Source organism: Tachyglossus aculeatus, chromosome 22 (genome assembly GCF_015852505.1).
Source record: "Tachyglossus aculeatus isolate mTacAcu1 chromosome 22, mTacAcu1.pri, whole genome shotgun sequence".
Classification (NCBI taxonomy): Eukaryota; Metazoa; Chordata; class Mammalia; order Monotremata; family Tachyglossidae; genus Tachyglossus; species Tachyglossus aculeatus.
Window position 1 is genome coordinate 37,032,667 of NC_052087.1, and position 9,613 is coordinate 37,042,279.

The 9,613-nt window shown below is 46.4% G+C and overlaps 1 protein-coding gene across 1 annotated transcript; it reads left to right on the plus strand.

Annotated features, from left to right (window-relative positions):
• Positions 1 to 1,788: 1,788 nt before the first annotated feature.
• Positions 1,789 to 9,239, plus strand: SCGB1A1 (secretoglobin family 1A member 1). The gene is made up of 3 exons (XM_038765207.1): positions 1,789 to 2,003; positions 4,073 to 4,260; positions 9,010 to 9,239. The coding sequence occupies exons 1-3, from the start codon at positions 1,949 to 1,951 to the stop codon at positions 9,049 to 9,051; spliced, it is 285 nt and encodes a 94-aa protein (XP_038621135.1). The 5' UTR covers positions 1,789 to 1,948; the 3' UTR covers positions 9,052 to 9,239.
• Positions 9,240 to 9,613: the final 374 nt, after the last annotated feature.

A 9,613-nucleotide genomic window follows, 5' to 3' on the forward strand; every position in this document is an offset into this window, starting at 1 on the left:
AAAGGTGGCCATTAGAGAAGCAACATGGGCTAGTAGATAGAGCACAGGCCAAGGAGTCGGAAGAACCTGGGTTCTAATCCCGACTCCACCACCTGTCTGCTGTGTGACCTCGGGCAAGTCACTTCACTTCTCTGGGCTTTGGTTACCTCATCTGTGAAATGGGAATTAAGCCTGTGAGCCCCATGTGGGACACGAACTGCATCCAACCTGGCAATCTTGTACATACCCCAGCATTTTGTACAGTGTCTAGCACACAGCAACCGCTTAACAAATACCACATACGCACACTCCCAAAAAACCAAATAAAGGGTTTTTTTGCACCTGTAAATATGTTAGTACAGATTTATTACTCTACTTATTTTACTTGTACATATTTACTATTCTATTTATTTTGTTAATGATGTGCATCTAACTTTATTTTTATTTATTCTGGTGACTTGACACCAGTTCACATGTGTCGTTTTGTTGTCTGTCTCCCCCTTCTAGACTGGGAGCCTGTTGTTGGGTAGGGACTGTCTCTATATGTCGCCAACTTGTACTTCCCAAGCACTTAGTATAGTGCTCTGCACACAGTAAGCACTCAATAAATACAATTGAATGAATGAATAAAGTTCTTGCAGACAATAATAACAATGATCTAAAACGGGTGTTTGTTCAGCCCTTACCCTGGGCCAAGCATTGGGCCGACCGCTGGGGTAGATGAAGAATGATCGATCAGCCAACTACTTATATTTACTGAACATTTACCATACTAAGAGCTTGGGAGAGTATAACATAACAGTACAACAGACACATTTCCTGCTCACAATGATCAGACACGGTCCTTGACCCATCTGGGGCTCTCAGTCCAAGTGGGAGGGAAAATTGGAGGGAGAGAAGCTGACGGAGAAGCCCGAGCCTGTTGGCAGGTGGGCTCGGATAAAGAGGCAGGCAGTTGCTCCCTCTCTCCCAAGAAATGAATCCTACAGTGATCAGAAATCTATCAAACCAACAACTACCATCCACCTGAGTCACTTCCTGACCACTGGGAAGTAGTGTGACCTGGGAGCTAAGGATTCATGTCCTAATCCCAGCTCTGCCACTTACCTGTTGTGTGACCTTGGACAAGCCAGTTGACTTCTCTGTGCCTCCGTTTCCTCGACTGTAAAATGGGGGTTCAATATTCATTCATACAATCATATTTATTGAGCACTTACTCTGTGCAGAGCACTGTACTAAGCGCTTGGAAGGTACAATTCAGCAACAAAGAGAGACAACTCCTGACCAAAATGGGCTCACAGTCTAGAAGGGGTGAGATACAGCGCTGGGGGAGATACAAGGGGATCAGGTTGTCCCACGTGGGGCTCACAATCTTAATCCCCATTTTCCAGATGAGGTAACTGAGGCCCAGAGAAGTGAAGTGACTTGCCTAAAGTCACACAGCCGACAAACGGCGGAGCCGGGATTTGAACCCATGACCCCTGATTCCCAAGCCCAATGCTCTTTCCACTGAGCCACGCCGCCCTCGTGTCTGTTGCATTGCTATAACAAACTCTCCCAAGTGGTTAATGCGGTGCTCTGCACAAAGAAAGCATTCAGTGAAAACAACTGACTGCCTGACTGTGTCTGATCTGGTTAGCTCATACCTAGCCAAGCACTTAGGCTAGTACTTGACACATGGTAAGTCTTAAACAAATATCGTTTAAAAAAAAAACAAACTAAACGAGCCGATCCCATGGTGGGAGGGGGAAGATGTTCCACCGTAACCTGATTTCTCTCCCTGGAAGATGTCCCCAGGAGGCGTTTCCAGAATTCAGCCTGGCAACAACTGGCATGCCCGGTGAAGCTCAGGGTGGAGCCAACGTGTCTGAGCAAGTACAAATAGACCCCCCGATCACCACCGGCTCCTCAGAGTTCACCGAATCCTGAAGACGACAGCTCCGACCCCAAACACGCCACCTCCTCCATCATGAAGCTTTCGCTTGTTGCCGGGCTGGCCATCCTGGCTCTTTGCTTCAGCAAGGGTGAGTATCATTCCTGGGCCCCGTCTTGAAAGATGGTGAGTGTTGCTATGATGAAGGAAGCAAGTACGGTCTAGTGGAGTCAGAGGCCTGGGACTCGGAGGACGTGGGTTCTAATCCCGGCTCTGCCACATGGCTGCTGGGTGACCTTGAGCAAGTCACTTCACTTCTCTGGGCCTAAGTTACCTCATCTGAAAAATGGGGGTTAATGGGGACTATGACACTCTACTTAGCACTGGGGTGGATAGAAACATCTATGTTTCTATGTTTTGTTTACACGTCTCCATGTTTTGTTTTGTTGTCTGTCTCCCCCTTCTAGACTGTGAGCCCATTGCTGGGTAGGGACCATCTATAGATGTTGCCGACTTGTACTTCCCAAGCGCTTACTACAGTGCTCTGCACCCAGTAAGTGCTCAATAAATACTATTGAACGAATGAATGAATGAAACAAAGCAGGCCTTGGCCTGTTCCACCTGGGACTCACAGTCTCCATCCCCAGTTTTACAGATGTGGGAAATGAGGCCCAGAGAAGTGAAGTGACTTGCCCGAGGTCACACAGCAGACAAGTGGCAGAGCCGGGATTAGAACCCATGACCTTCTGACTCTGAGGCCCGGGTTCTAGCCACTACTTTCTGGGGTTTCTCAAGCCATGCTGCTTCCCTATGTGGGGCAGGGACTGTGTCCAACCCAGTGATCTTGTATCTCCCCCAGTTCTTTGTACAATGCTTAGTACAGAGTAAGCGCTTAACAAATGTTATTATGGTTATTATTATTAGAATTATACCTCCTCCAAAAGGTCTTTCCTGACTAGCTTCTCACTTCCCCACCCTATTCGCTCTCCCCTCTGATTTGCTTCTACGCTTGGGACTGAATCCCTTCGGAACCCCACTTCCGACCCCACCGCACTTAAAAATATATCCTCGTTTTCTCCCCTACCTGTGATTTATTTTATCAAAGGTCTAATCTGAAGGGTAAGCTCCTTATGGGTAGGGCTCATGTCTAACTCTACATAGTGTAATAATAATAATAATGATGGCATTTATTAAGCACTTACTATGTGCAAAGCACCGTTCTAAGCACTGGGGAGGTTACAAGGTGATCAGGTGGTCCCACGGGAGGGCTCACAGTCGTAATCCTTATTTTCCAGATGAGGTAACTGAGGCACAGAGAAATGAAGTGACTTGCCCAAAGTCACACAGCTTACAATGGGTGGAGCAGGAATTTGAACCCATGACCTCTGACTAGAAAGCCCGGGCTCTTTCCTCTGAGCCACGTTGCTTCTCTAATAACAGTGGTTGTTAAGCACTTACTATGTGCCCAGCACTGTTCTAAGGGCTGGGGTGGATACAGGCAAATCAGGTTGGACACAGTGTCCCTGTCCCACATGGGGCTCACAGTCTCCATCCCCATTTTACAGATGAGGGAACTGAGGCCCAGAGACGTGAAGTGACTTGCCCAAGGTCACACAGCAGACAAGCGGTGGAGCCGGGATTAGAACCCATGACCTCCTGTCTTCCAGGCCCAGGCTCTATCCACTAAGCCATGCTGCTTGGTAGTGTACTGTACCAAGCGCTCAGTACAGTGCTAGGCACACAGTGAGAACATAAATACCACTGATTAATCTATTGTTAGAAAGTCCCTCTACGGGTAATCGGCTACCATGAGAAGCAGCTGGCCCAGTGGATAGAGTACACCATTTGCCTGCTGTGTGCCCTCGGGCAAGTCACTTTGCTTCTCTGAGCCTCAGTTACCTCATCTATAAAATGGGGATTAAGACTGTGAGCCCCAAGTGGGACAGGGACTGTGTCCAAAGTGATGTTGTATCTTCCCCAGCGCTTAGAACAGTGCTTGACACATAGCAAGCACTTAATGAATACCAACATCATCATTATTATTATTATTGTTATTGTTATTATTATTATTATTATATGGGCCATTAAGACCCAGGTCAATTCAGAGATTTTTTTTCACCTGTCATTTGATTTTGATTTTCCCAGGCCATCAGAACCGGTGGATAAATTAATAGTTTACGTCCCCTTTATGAACTGCGTGTCTTCTTTTTTGTGTTGCAGGTAGTGGCGTAGTCTGCCCAGCTGTTGTGGAAGACTTAACTCTTTTTTTAGATGGTACACCTGAAGAGTTCCAACTCTTCCTTCAGAGTTTCAATGCAACCGAGGACATGATTCAGGCCAAACTCGCTGAGAAGGAATGTATCGATCAGATGACAGAAAGTGATCGGGATTTGATTTCAACGTTAATGGTATTTATTTTCTTTCTCCCTCCCTCCCTAACCGATGCCTGACTGAGCTGGAGCCAGATCTACTGATGGCCCGCCCAAGGGAAAATCGAAGGGGGAAAGGGAATGAGGGGATGGAGGAAGAGCGGAGTAAGAATGGGTCCTCTCACATGTCCTGACCCCCATTCCCCCACCAGACCCCAAGGTAATAGCGATGATAATAATAATAATCATTGTTAAGTGTTTACTACGTGCCAAGCGCTGTCCTAAGCACTGGGGCAGATGCAATATAAGCAGGTCAGACTCAGTCTCTGCCCCACATGGGGCTCACAGTCTAAAGAGAAGCAGCGTAGCTCAGTGGAAAGAGCACGGGCTTAGGAGCCGGTGGTCGTGGGTTCAAATCCCGGCTCCACCACTTGTCAGCTGTGTTTCTCTGGGCCAGTCACTTCACTTCTCTGGGCCTCAGTTACCTCATCTGGAAAATGGGGATTAAGACTGTGAGCCCCACAGGGGACAACCTGATCACTTTGTATCCTCTCCAGCACTTAGAACAGTGCTTTGCACATAGTAAGCGCTTAACAAATACCAAAATTATTATTATTATTATTGTCAGCTGTGTGACTTTGGGCCAGTCACTTCACTTCTCTGGACCTCAGTGGCCTCATCTGTAAAATGAGGATGAAGACTCTGAGTCCCACGTGGGACAACCTGATCATCTTGCATCCTCCTCAGTGCTTTGCACATAGTAAACGCTTAACAAATGCCATCATTGTTATTAAAGAGGAGAGAGAACAGGGGTTTCATCCCCATTTTGCTGATGAGGAAACTGAGGCAAAGAAAAGTTAAGTGACTTGCCCTAGTTCAACATCTCTCAGTGGATAGAGGGTCATAAGGACCTGGGTTTTACTCCTGGCTCTGTCAGTTGTCTGCTGAGTGTCCTTGGACAAGTCATTTAACTTCTCCATACCTCAGTTACCTCATCTGTAAAATAGGGATTAAGACTATGAGTCCCACGTGGGACAGGGACCGTGTCCAACCTGACTGCTGCTCAGTACAGTGCCTGACACATTGTAAGAGCTTAACAAATTCCAAAGGAAAATAAAATACCTCTGCTGGACCTCGACCGAATATTCCCTGGGCTAAAACACACCGATAGTCTCTGAGAAGTGTGCCTCGGTGTTCTCATCCATAAATTAGGGTTTAAATTCCTGTTCTCCTTCCAACTGAAATGATGAATCCTTTGTGGGACTGGAATTGGGTCTGATCTGATTGTATTGTTTAGCAGAGCGCTTGGCACATAATAAACACTTAACAAATACATTAGTAGTAGTAGTATTAATTATTATTGTTATTAATAATAACGAGGCAGCGTGCCTAGTGGAAAGAGCAGAGGCCTGGGTTAAAATCCCAGCTCTACTACTTGTCTGCTGGGTGATGTTGGGAAAGTCACTTCACTTCTCTGTGGCTCAATTGCCTCATCTGTAAACTGGGAATTCAAACTGTGAGCTTTATGTGACACGGGGACTATGTCCAACCCAATTTACTTGTATCCACCACAGCACTTGGTACCGTTCCTCGCTGAAAGTAAGCGCTTAACAAAAACCAGGAATATTATGGTTATTAATTATTGTTATCACTATCAGGGAACATCAACCTCTCTAAAATGACTGGGACATAAAAAACAATTAGTTGCTTATGGTATTCATTAGGTTCGCACTATTTGCCATGCAATGGGCTAAGCATTAGGGCCACTTGTCGGCTGTGTGACCTTGGGCAAGTCACTTAACTTCTCTGTGCCTCAGTTACCTCATCTGTAAAATGGGGATTAAGACTGTGAGCCCCACGTGGGACAACCCGATAACCTTGTATCTACCCCAGTGCTTAGAACAGTGCTTGGCACGTAGTAAGCGCTTCATAAATACCACTATTATTATTATTATTATTATTAGACAGAGGCTAATTAGCTCAGACACAATACCTCACCCACCCGAGGCTCAAAATCCAAGAGTCCTTCCCTGACAAAGCCTGCTTTCCTTTTCTTCCACTCCCTTCTGCATCACCCTGACTTGCTGCTTCTATTATCCCCCCACCCAACCCGACAGCACTTATGTACGTATTTGTCATTAATTTATTTATTTCTATTAATGTTTGTCTCCCCCTCTAGACTGTAGGCCCGTTGTGGGCAGGGATTGTGTCCATTTATTATTATATTGTACTCTCCCAAGCGCTTAGTACAGTGCTCTGCACACTGTAAGCGTTCCATAAATACAATTGAATGAATGAATGAATGAAGACGCAGAAGGGAAGGTAAGTAGGCATGTTATCTCCACTTGATAATTAACAATGGTATTTGTTAAGCGCTTACTATGTGCAAAGCACTGTTCTAAGCGCTGGGGAGGTTACAAGGTGAACAGGTTGTCCCACGTGGGGCTCACAGTCTTAATCCCCATTTTTCAGATGCACAGAGAAGTGAAGTGACTTACCCAAAGTCACCCAGCTGACAGTTGGCGGAGTCGGGATTTGAACCCATGACCTCTGACTCCAAACCCCGGCTCTTTCCACTGAGCCACGCTGCTTCTCCTTGATAAATCAGGAGACTGAGGCTCGCAAAGGCTAAGTGACGTACCCAAGGTTGAGCCGAGGTTAGAAAACCGGTTCCCTTGCTCTTTCCACTAGGCCCCTGACTCCCAACTTCATAATTTCCAGGGTCATGGTCAATAGACTGGGAGGATTTGGCTGGTGCCCCCTCACCTGTCTCTTTAATAACAATAATAATAATGATGGCATGTATTAAGCGCTTACTATGTGCAAAGCACTGTTCTAAGTGCTGGGGAAGTACTCTCTGCCACCCTGCCATGTCTGAATACTCTTTTTGGCACTGAATCCAGATGGGGAAGCACTTAGGAAACTGCTTCAACTGGAGGGGATCGAGTTCACTACTTGGGATGCGGAGGAATTGACATATAGATACACAACCACGTAGAGAAGCACTTAGAGAAGGAGCATGGCTTAGTGGATAGCGCATGGGGCTGCGAGTCAGAAGGACTTGGGTTCTAATCCTGGCTCCACCACTTGTCTGCTCTGTGACCTTGGGCCAGTCAACTTCTCTGGGCCTCGGTTCCCTAATCTGGAAAATGGCGATTAAGACTGTGAGCCCCCTGTGGGACAACCTGATCACCTTGTAACCTCCCCAGTGCTCCGAACAGTGCTTTGCACATAGTAAGCGCTTAATAAATGCCATCATTATTATTATTATAGTTCACGTCTCTGGGCCTCAGTTACCTCATCTGGAAAACGAGGCTAAGACTGTGAGCCCGATGTGAGACAGGGACTGTGTTCAACCTGATTTCCTTGTGTATTTGGAACAGTGCCTGGGGCATAGTAAGCACTTAACAAATACCGTAAAAAAAACCAAACCCTGTATTTGGCACTGAATCCTCATAGAGAAGCTCTTCAGAATCTGCTTCAACCAGAGGGGATTGAGTTTGATTTTTGGAAAGCACACAAATTCGACATATACATTAGAGAAGCAACGTAGCTCAGCGGAAAGAGCACGGGCTTTGGAGTCAGAGGTCATGGGTTCCAATCCCGGCTCCGCCAATTGTCAGCTGGATGACTTTGGGCAAGTCACTTAACTTCTCCATGCCTCAGTTACCCTATCTGTAAAATGGGGATTAGGACTGTGAGCCCCCCGTGGAACAACCTCATCACCTTGTATTCATTCATTCAGTCATTCAATCGTATTTATTGAGCACTTACTGTGTGCAGAGCACTGGACTAAGCGCTTGGGAAGTCCAAGTTGGCAACATATAGAGACGGTCCCTACCCAACAGCGGGCTCACAGTCTAGAAGAGGCTCACAATCTAGAAGACTTGTAACCTTGTAACTTCCCCAGTGCTTAGAACAGTGCTTTGCACATAGTAAGAGCTCAGGAAATGCCATCATGATTATTATTATAACCATCCCTTTATGGGCTGACATACGCAGCCTGTGGGGAGTGTCACCCCTAGATGTGTCGCGGGAGGATATTTTCTTGCCCACCCTAGTGACACGTTTGTTAGCACTGCATCCCTGAGTCCAGTGGGCTTACAGTCTAGAGGGAGAGACAGACTTTGAAATAATTGGCAGTTACGTGCCTTGGGGCTGAGGGTGGGATGAATAGCAAATGCATAAAGGCCACCAACCCATGGGCAGAGTTGATGAAGAAGAGAGAGGGCAAGTCACTTAACTTCTCTGTGCCTCAGTTGCTTCATCTGTAAAATGGGGATTAAGACTGTGAGGCCCCCCGTGGGACAACCTGATCACTTGTAACCCCCCCAGTGCTTAGAACAGTGCTTTGCATGTAGTAAGTGCTTGATAAATGCCTTCATTATTATTATTATTATTATTATTAGGAGAAATGAACCCCATCTTGGGAGCACCCAATTTCTGGAGCTCTAGGCTTTGGCTGGCTGGTGGGGAATATCCTTCCAGGGGGAGGATGTTCACGTTCTGAGAAGCAGCCTGTCGGATAGAGAACGGGCCTGGGTGTCTAAAAGACCTGAGTTCTGATCCCGGCTCCGCCACTTGCCTGCTGTGTGACCTGGGCAAGTCACTTCATTTATCTTGGCCTCAGTTACCTCATCCGGAAAATGGGGGTTAAGAATGCGAGCCCCGTGTGGACCTGCGACTGTGTCCGACCTGATTTGCTTGTATCCACTCCAGCGCTTAGTACGGTGCCTGGCTTAACAAATACCACTATTTTTATTTCTATTCTTTTTCTCTCTTTTTTAGGTGAACATTGTAGCTTCTGATTGCCTGGTGAAACTGGATTAGACTTCAGGATCCTGTTATGTCTTCTAGCTGCTAATTCCTAATTGCCGCCTGTCAACCACCTCTCTCTGACTGCAAAACTATTCATCTTCCAACTGATTAGCTCTGAGATCACCTCCAGCCTTCACATCTTGGAGCCAATCCTTGTAGAATTAGGGTGTAGAAACCTCCCGAGATGCTTACGGCCTGCTTCGATGTCTCATTTCAATAAATGGAATGCAATTCTATCCTTTCCTTGCCTTGGTTATTCTCTGGAAGGAGCCCTGAAGGGTCGTTTGGAGCTAAGGGAGGAATTAATCCATCAGTCATTTATCCAATGATATTTACAGAGCACCTACTGTGTGCAGAGCACTGTAATGAGTGCTTGAATGAGCATTCATTCATTTCATTCATTCAGTCATATTTATTGAGCGCTTACTGTGCGCAGAGCACTGTATTAAGCGCTTGGGAAGTACAAATCAGCAACATATAGAGATGGCCCTTACCCAACAACGGGGTCACAGTCTAGAAGGGGAAGACAGACAACAAAACAAAACAAGTAGGCGGGTGTCAATACCATCAGAAT